The 19,188-nt window shown below is 43.7% G+C and overlaps 1 protein-coding gene across 1 annotated transcript in view; it reads right to left on the bottom strand.

Annotated features, from left to right (window-relative positions):
• LOC126100873 (L-dopachrome tautomerase yellow-f2-like) overlaps positions 1-19,188 on the bottom strand; it is a 181,392-nt gene that overhangs the window by 32,811 nt on the left and 129,393 nt on the right. The window contains exon 4 of the mRNA XM_049911539.1: positions 2,302-2,661. Coding sequence (XP_049767496.1) covers positions 2,302-2,661 — 360 coding nt within the window. The remainder of the gene's footprint in view (positions 1-2,301; positions 2,662-19,188) is intronic.

Below are 19,188 nucleotides of genomic sequence, written 5' to 3'. Positions count from 1 at the left end.
CCTGTCCATCTATGTAATATATTTATGTTCCTTCTAGTATCTTGATTAATCTGTGACTCAATGAGAACTGACTTTGAAATAATTTACATATATTTTTGATATATCTTAAAATCGCATGTGATATATTTATGTCTGTTTTTGATCATTTTCCATGTGGCTCACTGGGAGCAAAGATCAACAATTTTTTTACTTTCATATATTACTAATTATTTTTATTATGCTGTCATACTGAATGACATAACTCAAAGGGCATTTGAAACAACACAACTAAAATGTTTGCGGGAAAAAGTCATTTTGGAATGGTGTAACGGTCATTGCATACATTCACATTATGCATAGTAAAACAAAAAAAAAACATTTTTATTAAAGTAGTACTTTTCCAAATTTTAACCATTTGACACATTTGTCCTAGTCGGCTAACATCATTAACGTTCTGTAAATGATATTACCCGAGGGGGGTATTGTAATGGAACATATTAAAGGCTTTACTGTACCGAAGTATGCGATACCCTCCAAATTCAACCAGTTTAACGAGTATTTATGATTATAGAAAAGTTATTGTGTATGTTAACAATGATTGCGTAACATGTCTCCATAAACAGTCAACCCATTAAATTATACTGAATAACTAACCCACACAAAAGTTAATATCACTTGATCACTGATACAGCAAATGTCATCATGTAAAAAGACTGAGTTCATCTTAAATAATTAATATGAAGTACGAAAAATAGTGTACAACTTAGGTATTTTGGATCTCCTTAAATAAAAATCACCCAGTGAAACCTATTTGTTCACTAGGAGCGGTTTCACTTAGTATTCACGAAATCAATCCTGTTTTAGACGAAAACCAATGTATTTCTTAATAATTCATGTTAATTACTTATTTATGCAAATTAGAGAAGTCAATTGACAAACTTCTAGAAAACGGACTTTTTGTAACAAAGAATTATTCTGTCAAGTCAACAAATCTGTCTGTCATTTTAATAACATGTTAAATTATGTCACTCGATGCAAATTAATAACTTTTCTGCACAAATTATGATAACAGATGTACATGTGACTTGTAAACTATATCTCTTTTTAGTAGTTCTTTGACAATGTTATAAATACGAGCAGCAAGAAGGGTCGAAAGGCAGTCGGAATGTCACTTTGGTACAGTGTGTTTGTGTGTTATTGTTTGAGGTGGATAAACAATCCAAAGAACATGTAAAGGAAGTTGTGTTGTGTCATAGTCTTTGGTGGACAGTGGAATTAAGATGGCCACCAGAGTAATAAATATTTGAAGTTTACATATTTGTTGGTTTCGTTCATCCTTTATCATCAAAAGCACATAAAACAAAACACGGGACCTCATGTTTTTAACCCTAGACAACCAGATTTAGAGCCAGCATCAACATCGAGACACAGCAGCGATCCAGCAAGCAGCAGTGATTACTACAATGCATTTTAATGGCGCCAACCTAACATCAAGTGCTAACAAGCTCCGTAAATGGGAGTGAAATAGTGCGATTATAGCAATTAGCAATATCTACGACCAGGCGACCATTACAAGGTCCAGGTGGAGTATTCGACTTTGGGTTCGACTGATCTGCGGGTCTCTTGCGACAGGCGTCGGGTTGATTTGGTAGGACACTGAAGCATGTTCTGATGAACGGCAGCCATAACACTTTTGTAAGTCTCATTTTTAATATTCTGTATCTACATCTACATTGATACTCCGCAAGCCACCTTCCTTCTCGCTAATAGAACGAGGGAAAAACAACTGTCTATATGTCTCCGCACGAGCCCTAATTTATCGTATCTTATCTTCGTGGTCCTTACGCAAGACATGTTGGACGCAACAGAATAGTTCTGTAGTCAAGGCGTTACTTTTGTGCTTTATATCATGTTAGATGGGTAGATCACATAACTTATGAGGAAGTATTGAATAGGATTGGGGAGAAGAGAAGTTTGTGGCACAACTTGACTAGAAGTAGGACATATTCTGAGGCATCAAGGGCTCACCAATTTAGCATTGGAGGGCAGCGTGGAGAGTAAAAATCGTAGAGGGAGACCAAGAGATGAATACATTAAGCAGATTCAGAAGGATGTAGGTTGTGGTAGGTACTGGGAGATGAAGAAGCTTGCACAGGATAGAGTAGCATGGAGAGCTACATCAAACCAATCTCAGGACTGAAGACCACAACAACAACAACATGTCACATTGCATACCCATCTCGCTGCCGCATTCCTGTCCTACGCATTCTTCTCCGCAGCGGACAGTGTACACAATTCTTAAGTAGTTGCACTGGTACTTACCTGTTCCTGAGCCATCGAGACGAGACGGCAAATTCTCTGGAAGAGCAGAGAGCGTGGAAGAAGGTGGTGCGGTAGCCGTCGTCCTCGGGGTCGGGAGCGGAAAGCGCCACTGAGAAGATGCCATCGGTCAGCTGGTAGTTGAATCCCGCAATGTCGAAGTCGCCGTACAGCGGGTCCATGCGGAAGAAGTTGTGCCGCAGGCGGCGCGAGCTGCGGTCGGACAGGCTGAAGACGACCAGCGCCGAGGAGCCCAAGTCCGGCAGGTAGGCGAACGCCTCGCCGCAGTGGCCGGCCTCAACATCCACCGCGATACTGGCGAAGAACGACGTCGCGTCGAAGTCGTCTCTCCGCAGGTAGTACCTGTGGGCACAGGCAGCTGTTTTCAGGTCGTTCTCAGTCAACATAGGAAACCTTTGTTGCGTAGGAATTGGACATAAGTACGGAAAAACCATGAGAAATAGCCGCCCATTCACATCCCGACTGGTCGGTCGACCACGCCCCCCCCCCCCCCCCTTCCTCCTCGACATCTACCCGCCGCTGAGCGGGTTGCCGACCGTCTGACTTTCTGTGGACTGACGGACTTCGGGATAGCAGGCAGTGACAAGAGCAAGCGGGTAGAAATCTGCCCGCAAACTGACGCACGCAGACTGAAACCTCCCCTTAGAAAAATTTATGAATGACTCAGCTGGTAAACCCCTTACGTTATTTGATTTTCAAACAGCTGAGCAAAACTGAACGTACTCAGATATTTCTCTGTTTACTTCTTCTGATCATCACTAAACTGGCACACAATATTTTTAGCGCAACTCAATCAATAATCCCTACAAAACAATGGCCGTGACTAACAATAACCTATACCTTTCACGAATCACTTACCTTACAAAAATCTTCGTTACTCGAACTACTGCAATATAGCGAGCGCTAATACTGCCAGCTAAATAAAGGATTCTAACTACTGATCGGCATAGTTAGCAAATGAGGCCGGCCGGAGTGGCCGTGCGGTTCTGGGCGCTACAGTCTGGAGCCGAGCGACCGCTCCGGTCGCAGGTTCGAATCCTGCCTCGGGCATGGATGTGTGTGATGTCCTTAGGTTAGTTAGGTTTAATTAGTTCTAAGTTCTAGGCAACTGATGACCTCAGAAGTTAAGTCGCATAGTGCTCAGAGCCATTTTTAGTTAGCAAATGAAAGATTTCGACAGAGAACAAACAATGTATTTACCTTAATAATGTTCAAAAGTCATCATATATATAGTAGTTCATGAAATCCAAAATCCAGTATTACAAATTTACTCTTTCTGATGCACAGACGACAAGATCGTTCGCTCTCAAAATTCTGCCATCTCTCTCCTCACTTCCACCACTGCTGGCGGCTCACCTCCAACTGCGCAACGCTACGCGCTGTTCACATCCAACTGCCCAACACTAGAATAGCGAATATTCCAACAATGCCAACCAGCCACAGACTGCACACAGCACAGCCAGTGATTTTCATACAGAGCGCTACGTGACGTTACCAACATAAAAACCTAAACAGCTTACTTACAAGACCACGGACTGGACCACCGTAAAATCTCGCGTAGATAGGCGAACGTGTCGGGGCAGTCCTATTCGGCAGTAGTCGGCCTGTGTATGTGGACGTAGTGCATGCTTGAACATGAATTCAACATGCCGAGCCTCTAAGTTCTACCATTGGATTTGACATTGAACGACACCTGTGCAATGTCCTCCACACTTCGAAAGTGTCAGTTACGTTCAGAACAGCTTTCTGTGTAGTTGTGAGTCCATTGTTTTGCAGTTTAGTGCATCTGAACACGGGAAAATTGTTGGTGCCGGTATGGTGGATGCTTCTATAACCAAAGTAGCTGAGGTGCTTGCGGTTTCGAAGAGGCACCGTACCGAAGATTTATACCGCACACAGAGAAAGTGGAAAAACATCATCCTCTAAGTCACAAAGAGGACGAAAATATGTGCTGAGTGATCGTGACTGTCACTGAAGAAGATTATGACGAAAAATAAGAGGACGACAACCGCAAAAGGCACTGCAAAACAGAGGGAGCTCCATAATCTTGGACCTGCAGAGCGAGCTGCAATTGCAAAACAACGCATCAGTGATGTAAATGATCGTAACGATAAAGTGTATTGCCGAAGCCATAAAACCTGAACTGAGGGATCAATGAAAGAAGGTGATATGGTCGGATGAAACTTGCTGCACAGTGTTTTCAGCTATTGGTCTCCATTGCATCCCAAGAGTGAAACACGGCAGTGGTTCGGTGATGATTTTGGCAGCCACATCGTGGTATGCCATGGGTCCCATGGTTACTCTGTAGGGTGACATTACTGCCAGGGATTATGTGATAATTTTGCCTGGTTATGTCCATCCAATGGTACAATATTTGCTCCCCAGTGGTGAGCCTGTGTTCCAAGATGACAGGGTGCTTCTTCACATAGTTCGCATTGTGCGGGACTCGTTTTGTGAACACGAGGATGAATTATCGCATCTCCACTGTGCCCACAGTCACCAGATCTACTTTGGAGAGAAGGCTATCTACTTCCGCCATCGATACCTGAACTTGCCACTACTTTTCAGGACAAATGATATAACGTTCCCTTCAAAATCATACAGGGTCCGTATTTATCCATTCCGAGACGACTGAAAGCTGTTCTGAATATCAAAGGTTTTCCTACACCGTACTGGGGATGGTAATGTACTGTATTTTTAGTTTTTCCATAGTTTCGTCAGCCGCCTGTATCTAGTACACACACACACACACACACACACACACACACACACGCACACACACACGCACACACACACAGTCGACTCTCTCTAATTCGAACCTCAGCAAATCAAAGTTCTCGATAACTCGAACATAAGTCTCTTCAAAAAGCTCGATAAATTGAAGAAATCCCATGTCTTTTCGTAAATCGTGTACGTCGAAATGACTGTCATGACAAATCGCCCCGAAAACTGTTAATTATTTCGATATTCAATTTTTCGTAACGTTTGTTTCTCAGAAATATGTAACTAACAATAGTATATAAATCAGTGATAAAAATCAGTTACAAAAGTGATTTCGAAGAAGTGTGAATGGTTGACCTTCTCAGAAAATAAGCAGAATGTCGAAGATTTGGAATGTGAATAAAAAAAAAAGTTGTGAAAAGTTTCGAAATTCTGTCTTCCACGCTGTCGACGATCTTGAAGCAGTAGGATCAGATTGTTGACAATGTATCGTAAGAAGACGGGAAGTGGACCGGCGAGCAGAGCTCCTGCTACTTGAAGAAAGCTTACTGAAATGGCTTAGTCGGTGTAGAGTTCAAAACATACGTGCTGGATGTTATATCTTTAAAGAAAAGGCTAAATTATTAGCTGTTCGTCTGGGCAGTGAAGAATTTTCCGCAAGTGAAAAGTAGCTCACTAAGTTAAAAAAAAGACTTAGCTTCGTTTTGCAGAAAATTTTTGTAGAAAATGTGAGCGTTGATGTCGTGGTTTGGAAAAATAAATGAATTTGAAGTTTCCTTTCGAATTCTCGAAAATTTGTAGTTGCCTTTGGTTCGAAATAAAATAAATTGAAATAATCAAGTAGACAAAAAGTTAAATTTGTTTTGAGTTTTATTTATGCTTTCGTTGGTGAAGAAATACATATTTTATTGAAACTACACTCCCATTTTAACTTATACTCTTATTTCCACCTTTTCCTGATTCCACCTTGTTCACTCAAATTTTCTTTAATTATTATTTGAATTTTTTGTTTCGTCCCGTGAACTTCTCATTACCTAGGGTCGACTGTAGTAAGAATCAAATATATGTTATAACCAATGGAGGATACTTCACAATTGAAAGATACTTACGGCAAACAAAAAGCCTTATATAATCACAGATGCAGACATTAGATGCTAAGAAGACTGTCTGAATCCAGTCAGAAGAAGCAAAATACGTACGAAATAATGAAAAAATGAGGTGTTTAGAAGCAATTTATTATAGTTTAGAGTTTCATCCGTGTGAGACATCGCATCGAGGCGAATCTGCCATTTCTCTTACACGGGAATGGTAACGTGACAGCAAGAGGAACACTGGAAAAAACTAACTTCTCTTACACCTGATGAGAAACAACACGTACAAAAAAATATTATATAACAATCACAATAATAATTTCCATTAATAATAATAATAACAACAATAGAAAGCATTAGGAATGATGTTGATTAGTTTAGCCCGTTTGAAGTCGAATTTATTACTATAAGAAGTGGAAGTGTTATTGAAAGAGAAGAAAACTGAAATGAAAGTGACTATGACTGTTAAGAAAGAACTGAATATAAATAGAGATCTTTGTAGACAAGGGGAAAGGAAAAGTGGTAGGGGTTGAAAAGTTGATGAGAATGAGCTACAGATAAGTACTTGGAAGAGTGAACCTTTAGCTGTCTTCATAATTTAAGAGGATTTTATTTTTTCTGATATTTTTGGGAAGATGGTTCCAAAGTCGGGTACCTGATACAGAAAACGATTTAGAGAACATCATAGTGTTATGTAGTGGTAAAGAGATGATTTTAGCTTGCTGAGAACGAGTATTTCTGATCTAGTATTTAGACTATGTATAGGTTGAAGATAAATAAGGGGGAATGCAGTGATTGAGAAGACGACAAAGCAAACGCAGCGTATGATAATCTCTATGTACACTCCTGGAAATTGAAGTAAGAACACCGTGAATTCATTGTCCCAGGAAGGGGAAACTTTATTGACACATTCCTGGGGTCAGATACATCACATGATCACACTGACAGAACCACAGGCACATAGACACAGGCAACAGAGCATGCACAATGTCGGCACTAGTACAGTGTATATCCACCTTTCGCAGCAATGCAGGCTGCTATTCTCCCATGGAGACGATCGTAGAGATGCTGGATGTAGTCCTGTGGAACGGCTTGCCATGCCATTTCCACCTGGCGCCTCAGTTGGACCAGCGTTCGTGCTGGACGTGCAGACCGCGTGAGACGACGCTTCATCCAGTCCCAAACATGCACAATGGGGGACAGATCCGGAGATCTTGCTCGCCAGGGTAGTTGACTTACACCTTCTAGAGCACGTTGGGTGGCACGGGATACATGCGGACGTGCATTGTCCTGTTGGAACAGCAAGTTCCCTTGCCGGTCTAGGAATGGTAGAACGATGGGTTCGATGACGGTTTGGATGTACCGTGCACTATTCAGTGTCCCCTCGATGATCACCAGTGGTGTACGGCCAGTGTAGGAGATCGCTCCCCACACCATGATGCCGGGTGTTGGCCCTGTGTGCCTCGGTCGTATGCAGTCCTGATTGTGGCGCTCACCTGCACGGCGCCAAACACGCATACGACCATCACTGGCACCAAGGCAGAAGCGACTCTCATCGCTGAAGACGACACGTCTCCATTCGTCCCTCCATTCACGCCTGTCGCGACACCACTGGAGGCGGGCTGCACGATGTTGGGGCGTGAGCGGAAGACGGCCTAACGGTGTGCGGGACCGTAGCCCAGCTTCATGGAGACGGTTGCGAATGGTCCTCGCCGATACCCCAGGAGCAACAGTGTTCCTAATTTGCTGGGAAGTGGCGGTGCGGTCCCCTACGGCACTGCGTAGGATCCTACGGTCTTGGCGTGCATCCGTGCGTCGCTGCGGTCCGGTCCCAGGTCGACGGGCACGTGCACCTTCCGCCGACCACTGGCGACAACATCGATGTACTGTGGAGACCTCACGCCCCACGTGTTGAGCAATTCGGCGGTACGTCCACCCGGCCTCCCGCATGCCCACTATACGCCCTCGCTCAAAGTCCGTCAACTGCACATACGGTTCACGTCCACGCTGTCGCGGCATGCTACCAGTGTTAAAGACTGCGATGGAGCTCCGTATGCCACGGCAAACTGGCTGACACTGACGGCGGCGGTGCACAAATGCTGCGCAGCTAGCGCCATTCGACGGCCAACACCGCGGTTCCTGGTGTGTCCGCTGCGCCGTGCGTGTGATCATTGCTTGTACAGCCCTCTCGCAGTGTCCGGAGCAAGTATGGTGGGTCAGACACACCGGTGTCAATGTGTTCTTTTTTCCATTTCCAGGAGTGTACATCAGCACGTAGTACATATAATTGTTCGTAGGCGGGAATGGTATGGTCGAAATAGCGTTTGTCACAAATGTATCGTGCCCAAGCATTCATCGCCAGCTCCAGCCGGCGTGAGCTCTCACACGAAAGTCTCTGGAGAAGAGGATCACCATAGTGAAGAACGGAGAGTATTAACGACTCCAAGACTTTTTTTCTAAGCTCCAGAGCAAAGAGGTTTTCTTTTCTTTTCTTTTTTTATTAATTTATACAGTGAATGAAGTGACACTGACATCCTGTTACAGTTTGCGGTTGTCTGCTCAGTCCAGTCATGACGGTGCGCTGCTATCCCCAAGTTATTGGCAGAAGAAGAAAACATTATTTATGTGCCATTTAGGATTAAGGGTGGAACAGAATTTCTGAACCGAGGGCTAAGTCTTTTGTGAGTGACTAAGATTGCTTGCGTTTTCCATAAGTTAAGTTTTAAATCAATGTTTAGCACCCACTCTGGTCAAGCAAGTAAGTCAGCATTTATGTGCTTGGATGTCTGTGCTCAGCTTTCTTCGACTTGCACTAAAGATAACTGAAGGTCGTCTGGTTATAAATAATATTTGCAACGGGAGATAAGAGTCGGCACATCATTAACATATAATGAAAAAAGTGATGGGTCCAGTACTGACCTTTGTGGGACCACTGATACTACATTCTTCATTGCCGCTTTTGTTCTGATCATTTTACACACTGTTGGAGGGATGTAAGATATGACTGAACCACTGTGCAGCACTTGAAGAAAAATTTTGACTTGAATTTAGAAAGTAGAAAGTCAAAGTCGACAGTATCGAAAACTTTTCTGAAATCCAAAAAGGACATAACTGCCGTCTGTCGTTTGTCCATATCTTATTCCCGTTCGCCAGCCATTTCTAAAAGAGGAAACTTGCTGCGATTTTTCCAGAAATCTGACTGTATCCGTTTAAAAGGCTTTTTGATGTTAAGTAACTAGTAAGTTGATAGTGCACTACGTATTCTAATGCATTAGAAACGCTATCAGAATGCAAATGAACGTTTAATCAGATGGTTCATTGGCAGTTTCTTTTGTGGGTAGTGGTTTTATGAGTCTCTGCTTCTAAGCTGTTGGGAAGATGCTGGACGTCTGGGAATGGTTAAAATGTTGTTATTCTGGGCAGTCTATTACGTTGTTTCCATGCCTTCCCGTCACGAATCATAGCTAGTCCTGCTTTTAGTAGCTAAGTATTTGCATGTGTACGGAATAAATGCTTGAGTTGAAATTTCTTAGCAGCTCTTATGTCATTCATCTGAAACTTCCCAACCATCTGGTTGAGTACATTTAACATTAGTAAGCACTGGTGATACACTAGGGTGCATGGCTCATGGAATGCGTTAGCATTATCCATTGCACATATCCGGCAGCGTGCTTATTCAGAGAGCATGAATAAGTGGTCGAACAAGAGTAAAAATTGTCTACATTCACTGAAATGCTCAGCGAACACGGATAATTTTAATGCGAACAATAACAAAATAAGATTAATCAGACACCCCCTCTTCAACATTATTAAACAGCTAGTTTCGGTCAGAAACCGATCGTCTGCAGGTATAATGAGACATTATTAACCAGATGCATGATAAGTCATAACTATTAAAAATCATCATGCTATAAACTAACATGTTAAATGCAACTCTAATACTAAGTTACATACAGTACACAGTAGTTAATACGCCGAAGCACATAGCAAATGTATATAGAAAGTTAATTTGGTTGTTTTTGTATTATAACTTGCGTGCTATGAAGGTATACTGTTTCCCCGCCTTGTTTTCAGCATCAGTTAACCTTCCTCCACGAGGATCCACTGCCATCTCCAACCAATTCAAACAACTCTCTCACCCAATTCCCATAATTCCGCACCCCTACTGCACACTTCCGATTTTCGCATACTGCACTACTAGCCATTAAAATAGCTACACCAAGAAGAAATGCAGATGATAAACGGATATTCATTGGACAGATATATTATACTAGAACTGACATGCGATTACGTTTTCACGCAATTTGGGTGCATAGATTCTGAGAAATTAGTACTCAGAATAACCACCTTTGGCCGTAATAACGGCCTTGATACGCCTGGGCATTGAGTCAAACAGAGCTTGGATGGCGTGTACAGGTACAGCTGCCTATGCAGCTTCAACACGATATCACAGTTCATGAAGAATAGTGACTGGCGTATTGTGACGAGCCAGTTGCTCGGCCGCCATTGTCCAGACGTTTTCAATTGGTGAGAGATCTGGAGAATGTGCTGGCCAGGGCAGCAGTCGAACATTTTCTGTATCCCGAAAGGCCCGTACAGGACCTGCAACATGCGGTCGTGCATTATCCTGTTGAAATATAGGGTTTCGCAGGGATCGAATGAAGGGCAGAGCCACGGGTTGTAACACATCTGAAATGTAACGTCCACTGTTCAAAGTGCCGTCGATGCGAACAAGAGGTGACCGAGACGTGTAACCAATGGCACCCCATACCATCACGCCGGGTGATAAGCCAGTATGGTGATGACGAATATACGCTTCCAATGTGCGTTCACCGCGATCACGCGAAACACGGATGCGACCATCATGATGCTGTAAACAGTACTTGGATTCATTCGAAAAAATGACGTTTTGCCATTCGTGCATCCTAGTTCGTTGTTGAGTACACCATTGCAGGCGCTCCTGTCTGAGATGCAGCGTCAAGGGTAACCGCAGCAATGGTCTCCGAGCTGATAGTCCATGTTGCTGCAAACGTCATCAAACTGTTCGTGCAGATGGTTGTTGTCTTGCAAACGTCCCCATCTGTTGACTCAGGCATCGAGACGTAGCTGCACGATCCGTTACAGCCATGCGGATAAGATGCCTGTCATCTCGAGTGCTAGTGATACGAGGCCGTTGGGATCCAGCACGGCGTTCCGTATTATCCTCCTGAACCCACCGATCCCATATTCTGCTAACAGTCATTGGATCTCGACCAATGGGAGCAGCAATTTCGCGATGCGATAAACCGCAATCGCGATAGGCTACAATCCGACCTTTATCAAAAATGGTTCTGAGCACTATGGGACTTAACATCTATGGTCATCAGTACCATAGAACTTAGAACTACTTAAACCTAACTAACCTAAGGACATCACACAACACCCAGTCATCACGAGGCACAGAAAATCCTTGACCCCGCCGGGAATCGAACCCGGCAACCCGGGCGCGGGAAACGAGAACGCTACCGCACTACCACGAGCTGCGGACCGACCTTTATCAAAGTCGTAAACGTGATGGTACGCATTTCTCCTCCTTAAACGAGGCATCACAACAACGTTTCACCAGGAAACGGCGATCAACGGCTGTTTGTGTATGAGAAATCGGTTGGAAACGTTCCTCATGTCAGCACGTTGTAGGTGTCGCCACCGGCGCCAACCTTGTGTGAATGGTCTGAAAAGCTAATAATTTGCATATCACAGCATCTTCTTCCTGTCGGTTCAATTTCGCGACTGTTGCACGTCATCTTCGTGGTGTAGGAATTTTAATGGCCAGTAGCGTATTTTCCAAAAAAACCAATTGTCTTACTTCTGAACATATTTCATCCGACCTACCAAATATAATTCCTTCCCCATCCAGCCCACTCCACAGTAGCTCGCCCCTCCATCTTCCGTGTCTCCCCATCCCTTCTGCTCTCTCTCCTTCTCCACCCTCCATGCCCCCTCCATCAATTATTTTAATACTGCAGCCCTGGTCACCCACCAGACTACTCCTCACTTTCTCTTCCCACTATCAACCACAACACCTGCCTTCATCTGCATAGTTACTAATCACAGAGGAGGAGGAGGAGGAGGAGGAGGAGAAGGAGATTAGTGTTTAACGTCCCCTCGACAACGAGGACATTAGCGACGGAGCACAAACTCGGATTGGGGAAGGATGGGGAAGGAAATCGACCGTGCCCTTTCAAAGGAACAATCCAACCGTTTTGCCTCAAACGATTTAAGGAAATCACGGGAAACCTTAATCAGGATGGCCGGACACGGGTTTGAACCGTCGTCCTCCCGAATGCGAGTCCAGTGTGCTAACCACTGCGTAACCTCGCTCAGTACTAACCACGGACAATATTTGTTAGCTACTTCCTTCACCCCTACAGAAAATATTTTTCCCTCCCCCAAATCCTTCTTTTTTCCCAGAGCAGATCCTTCAGCTTTTTAGAGGAAGTGTAACGCTTCTTTTTAACGAACCTTGCCACCATTTTCAACTTGTTTCATATAACTAGTTTTCGTTTTCATTTTACGTTTTAAATATTTTATTTTAATTAAAAAGTTGAAAAAACTGTGCAATTTCTGATAAATGGCATCTATTATCCATTCATCTTCTTATTGGTTTTAAAAACGTTTTCAAATCTGCAGCTTTTAAGCTTATCTGTATTGTTATTACTCCACGAGAGTTGTCCAGAAAGTAAGTTCCTATCGGTCGCGAAATGGAAACCACAGCGAAAACCAGAAACGTTTTATTTGCAACAGTTAGGTACAGATGTGGACTCTGACCACAATCTATTGGTTATGAACTGTAGATTAAAAATGAAGAAACTGCAAAAAGGTGGGAATTTAAGGAGATGGGACCTGGATAAACTGAAAGAACCAGAGGCTGTACAGAGTTTCAGGGAGAGCATAAGGGAACAATTGACAGCAATGGGGGAAAGAAGTACAGTAGAAGAAGAATGGGTAGCTCTGAGGGATGATGTAGTGAAGGAAGCAGAGAATCAAGTAGGTAAAAAGACGAGGGCTAGTAGAACTCCTTGGGTAACACAAGAAATATTGAATTTAATTGATGAAAGGAGAAAATATAAAAATGCAGTAAATGAAGCAGGCAAAAAGGAATACAAACGTCTCAAAAATGAGATCGACAGGAAGTGCAAAATGGCTAAGGAGGGAAGGCTAGAGGACAAATGAAGGATGTAGAGGCTTATATCACTAGGGGTAAGATAGATACTGCCTACAGGAAACTTAAAGAGACCTTTGGAGGAAAGAAAACCACTTGTATGGGTATCAAGAGGGAAAGAAGAAAGGTAGAAGGAGTATATAAAGGGTCTGTACAAGGGCGATGTACTTGAGAACAATATTATGGAAATGGAAGAGAATGTAGATGAAGATGAAATGGGAGATACGATACTGCGTAAAGAGTTTGACAGAGCACTCAAAGACCTAAGCCGAAACAAGGCCCCGGGAGTAGACAACATTCCATTAGAACTACTGACGGCCTTGGGAGAGCCAGTCCTGACAAAACTCTACCATCTGGTGAGAAAGATGTATGAGACAGGCGAAATACCCTCAGACTTCAAGAAGAATATAATAATTCCAATCCCAAAGAAAGCAGGTGTTGACAGATGTGAAAATTACCGAACTATCAGTTTAATAAGTCACAACTGCAAAATACTAACACGAATTCTTTACAGACGAATCGAAAAACTGGTAGAAGCCGACCTCGGGGAAGATCAGTTTGGATTCCGTAGAAACGTGGAACTTGTGAAGCAATACTGACCCTACGACTTATCTTAGAAGAAAGATTAAGGAAAGGCAAACCTACGTTTCTTGCATTTGTAGACTTAGAGAAAGCTTTTGACAATGTTGACTGGAATACTCTCTTTCAAATTCTAAAGGTGGCAAGGGTAAAATACAGGGAGCGAAAGGCTATATACAATTTGTGCAGAAACCAGATGACAGTTATAAGAGTCGAGAGGCATGAAAGGGAAGCAGTGGTTGGGAAGGGAGTGAGACAGGGTTGTAGCCTCTCCCCAATGTTAGTCAATCTGTATAGTGAGCAAACAGTATAGGAAACAAAAGAAAAATTCGAAGTAGGTATTAAAATTAATGGAGAAGAAATAAAAACTTTGAGGTTCGCCGATGACATTGTAATTCTGTCAGGGACAGCAAAGGACTTGGAAGAGCAGTTGAACGGAATGGACAGTGTCTTGAAAGGAGGATATAAGATGAACATCAACAAAAGCAAAACGAGGATAATGGAATGTAGTCGAATTAAGTCGGGCGATGCTGAGGGAATTAGATTAGATTAGGAAATGAGACACTTAAAGTAGTAAAGGAGTTTTGCTATTTGGGGAGCAAAATAACTGATGATTGTCAAAGTAGAGAAGATATAAAATGTAGACTGGCAATGGCAAGGAAAACGTTTCTGAAGAAGAGAAATTTGTTAACATCGAGTATAGATTTAAGTATCACGAAGTCGTTTCTGAAAGTATTTGTATGGAGCGTAGCCATGTATGGAAGTGAAACATGGACGATAAATAGTTTGGACAGGAAGAGAATAGAAGCTTTCGAAATGTGGTGCTACAGAAGAATGCTGAAGATTAGATGGGTAGATCACATAACTAATGTGGAGGTATTGAATAGAATCGGGGAGAAGAGGAGTTTGTGGCACAACTTGACAAGAAGGAGGGACCGGTTGGTAGGACATGTTCTGAGGCATCAAGGGATCACAAATTTAGCATTGGAGGGCAGCGTGGAGGGTAAAAATCGTAGAGGGAGACCAAGAGATGAATACACTAAGCAGATTCAGAAGGATGTAGGTTGCAGTAAGTACTGGGAGATGAAGAAGCTTGCACAGGGTAGAGTAGCATGGAGAGCTGCATCAAACCAGTCTCAGGACTGAAGACCACAACAACAACAGGTACACTTTCCACCTGCTTCTCTACATAGTCACCGCCCCAACTTCGAGTTTTGTCGTAGTGTTGTATAAACTTTCCAGTATCCTCGTCATAGATAGCAGCTGAATGTGCTTTCGGCCAGTTATCTGCACTGGTCTGCAGCTCGTTGTCTGTGGAAAAGTTTTGTGTTCATAGCCAATGGTTCTTGAGAGCAGAAATGAGACTCAGGGGGAGCCAATTACGGACTGTATTGTGGGTGATCAAACACTTCTCATCGTAAACGCTGCAGCAGCGTCTTCATTGTCCCTGCAGTGTGCGGCCGAGAATTGGCGTGAAGAAGGAACTGCTCGGCAGTTGTGTTATGTGGGTTGTATGACACAGGCGAAATCTCTAATCAGGCCCTCATACTTGGCGGGAGACGCTATTCCCTACGCATCTTTACTTGCTCACTCTTCAGTCAAAACTGAAAAGAGCGACGCGACACGATCGACGGGCGTACTAGAGACATTGCCCAACACACCTGTGCAAAGCTTTGCCGGATTTTCCCGGTGGTTTCCATTTCGCGACCGATCGGAATTTACTTTCTGGACAATCTTCGTATATTGTACTTAAATCCCTGTGGTGTTTGTAACATATAACGAGTGGGTGTCGAATGTTGTCCCCGCAAAGGAATTCTCAAGGCTACAAATGATTAAAACGACCCTACACCTAGAGACTTGCATAAAACCAAGTATTATGTTGTGATTTGACTTCAGTACAGCAGATCAAACCAATAGTTCCTGTCGGGATGCTACTAGAATGAATCACAACTTGGATACCGTAAATGATTTATTCGCAAAAAACGTATAGAGTGCACAATGTCAGATTCTACCATAAATGTGATGTTGAGAGTGGCAGAACATACGTTTGACTATCTTTAGACCGCGTCCCAATTTATTAGACAGAAACAGAGTTGGCTAATATCGATTAGCGGTGACAAACAGAAGACCTACACTCTGACTGCCACTATCAGAAAAAATTCAGTAGACACGCAAATGGAACCGAACACATTTACTGTGAGTGTTTCCCTATCCACCGAACCGAAGTCTGCATCTCACCTACTGAAGAACAGACAGCAGTTTACTGCACCGATGGCGTGCTGGCTGGAGCGTCGGCCGTTCTGCACATGACGTATGTAGCTACGTGTAATTCTCTGCCTACACAGTGGACGCAGAGTTCTGTTTACAAACTACCAGCGTTGAAATTACCTCGATACAAGACACAACGCGAGTCAAGATTTCTGTTTGCTCACGAGCCAGAAACAGAAATTCGACTCAAGTATTCTCCTGTAAACAAGCATTTCATTGCTTGTGATTTTCCACACAGAAGTAAACAATCGTTAATCGAGTTAACTGAATAATTATGTTCACAGGAAAACGACTTCACGTTTCCTTGTGGCGAAAAACAACAGTTATCAAAACCGAACTGCAAGATTCTGCGCCGTGGGTCTCGCCTGCGAAGTCTGTATGTCGATCCCTGGAGGGAAGTGTCTTCGATCAATCCCCGCATGAAAGCGTGTCTACGCTATATTCCCTCTCCATCCTGGCCATGCGGCGTCTACTTTTGCGCTCAGGCACCGAATTCCAGCATATATTACGAAAACATTACCTCGAACTACATGGGTCACGAATCTGCCAGCTAATCGCCTAAAGTTCATATTCCTTTCAGGAGATTTTCTGGAAGTTACGGATTCCCATCCTACATCCTTAGCGCTCCGCCATTCAGATACGCGTCTCTGTTTTTCAGTGGGAAGTGTGCTCTTGGAAGTTCAAATGGTTCAAATGGCTCTGAGCACTGTGCGACTTAACTTCTGGGGTCATCAGTCGCCTAGAACTTAGAACTAATTAAACTTAAGGACATCACACACATCCATGCCCGAGGCAGGATTCGAACCTGCGACCGTAGTGGACGCTCGGTTCCAAACTGTAGCGCCTAGAACCACACGGCCACTCCGGCCGGCGCCCTTGGAAGTCAGCTTGTGACAATCGTTTATGACGCCACGCATTCCTTTGCTCTAAAAAGGGTGTCTTTTTGCCTTGTTTCGCCCCCATCGCTATTCTGAATTTTTTTTCAGCCAACTAGAATCCAAACTTCTGCCATCACTGTGCACATTATGGCAGTTCTACGGCCTGTAGCGCTGTAGTCAGCCGCCTCCTCGCTCTGTTCTCTCTCGGAACAGTAAACGTCCGCCCCTTCAGAACACAGCTCTCCTCCTGACCTCTCTCCAGCTGATAGCGGCTTTTGTCAGCATTTAGTACTATGGAAATAGTTAGCAGCTGGTGCTAGCCAGTGTCAGTCAATGATATGATTAATAATCCGATTGTGCCACAATGATCTAATATAAATACACTACTGGCCATTAAAATTCCTACACCACGAAGATGACGTACAACAGACGCGAAATTGAACCGACAGGAAGAAGATGCTGTGATATGCAAATGATTAGCTTTTCAGACCATTCACACAAGGTTGGCGCCAGTGGCAACACCTACAACGTGCTGACATGAGGAAAGTTTCCAACCTACTTCTCATACACAAACAGCCGTTGACCGGCGTTGCCTGGTGAAACGTTGATGTGATGCCTCGTGTAAGGAGGAGAAATGCGTACCATCACGTTTCCGACCTTGATAAAGGTCGGATTGTAGTCTATCACGATTGCCGTTTATCGTATCGTGACATTGCTGCTCGCGTTGGTCGAAATCCAATGACTGTCAGCAGAATATGGAATCGGTGGGTTCGGGAGGGTAATACGGAACCCCGTGCTGGATCCCAACGGCCTCGTATCACTAGCAGTCGAGATGACAGGCATCTTATCCGCATGGCTGTAACGGATCGTGCACCCACGTCTCGATCCCTGAGTCAATAGATGAGGACGTTTGCAAGACAACAACCATCTGCACGAACAGTTCGACGACGTTTGCAGCAGCATGGACTATCAGCTCGGAGACCATGGCTACGGTTACCCTCGACGCTGCATCACACAGAGGAGCGCCTGCGATGGTGTACTCGACGACGAACCTGGGTGCACGAATGGCAAAACGTCATTTTTTCGGTTGAATCCAGGTTCTGTTTACAGCATCATGATGGTCGCATCCGTGTTCGGCGACATCGCAGTGAACGCACATTGGAAGCGTGTATTTGTCATCGGAATACTTTCGTATCAACCGGCGTGATGATATGGGGTGCCATTCGTTATACGTCTCGGTCACCTCTTGTTCGCATTGACGCCACTTTGGACAGTAGACGTTACATTTCAGATGTGTTACGACCCGTGGCTCTATCCTTCATTCGACCCCTGCGAAACCCTACATTTCAGCTGGATAATGCACGACCTCATGTTACAGGTCCTGTACGGGCCTTTCTGGATACGGAAAATGTTCGACTGCTGCCCTGCCCAGCACATACTCCAGATCTCTCACCAATTGGAAACGTCTGGTCAATGGTGGCCGAGCAACTGGTTCATCACAATACTCAAGTCACTACTCTTGATGAACTGTGGTATCGTGTTGAAGCTGCATACGCAGCTGTACCCGTACAAGACATCCAAGTTCTGTTTGACTCAATGCCCGGGCGTATCAAAGTCGTTATTACGGCCAGAGGTGGTTGTTCCGGGTACTGATTTTTCGGGATCTATGCATCCAAATTGCGTGAAAATGTAATCAAATATCAGTTCTAGTATAATATATTTGTCCAATGAATAGCCGTTTATCATCTGCATTTTTTCTTGGTGTAGCAATTTTAATGGCCAGTAGTGTATAAATTGAAAAAAAAAAAAATGTTAGCGCCTTACAATTTTTAAAGCATTGGCTGAAGATGTGAGGGAGATGTTGTACCGTTGATTTCCCACTTCCGACCCATATGGGACGAGGGAAATGAAATAACAATTGAGAAAAGAAAAGGTATTCCGCTTCGAACTACCGGCGGATCGAAGCTTAATCGAAAACACGCATTTACACAAAACATATTTATGCCGTAAAACACCAGGAAATGAAGACAACAGAAGAGATTGTAGCCAATGACCTGTCTGCATTAGATAATTACTTCAAAATCTGGAGACTCCAACCCAGTGTGAGTAAAAGAGAATTGTGTGCTTCCAT

The sequence above is a fragment of the Schistocerca cancellata genome, chromosome 9 (genome assembly GCF_023864275.1).
Source record: "Schistocerca cancellata isolate TAMUIC-IGC-003103 chromosome 9, iqSchCanc2.1, whole genome shotgun sequence".
In the NCBI taxonomy this organism is placed as follows: Eukaryota; Metazoa; Arthropoda; class Insecta; order Orthoptera; family Acrididae; genus Schistocerca; species Schistocerca cancellata.
This window is presented reverse-complemented; position numbering and strand designations above follow the sequence as displayed.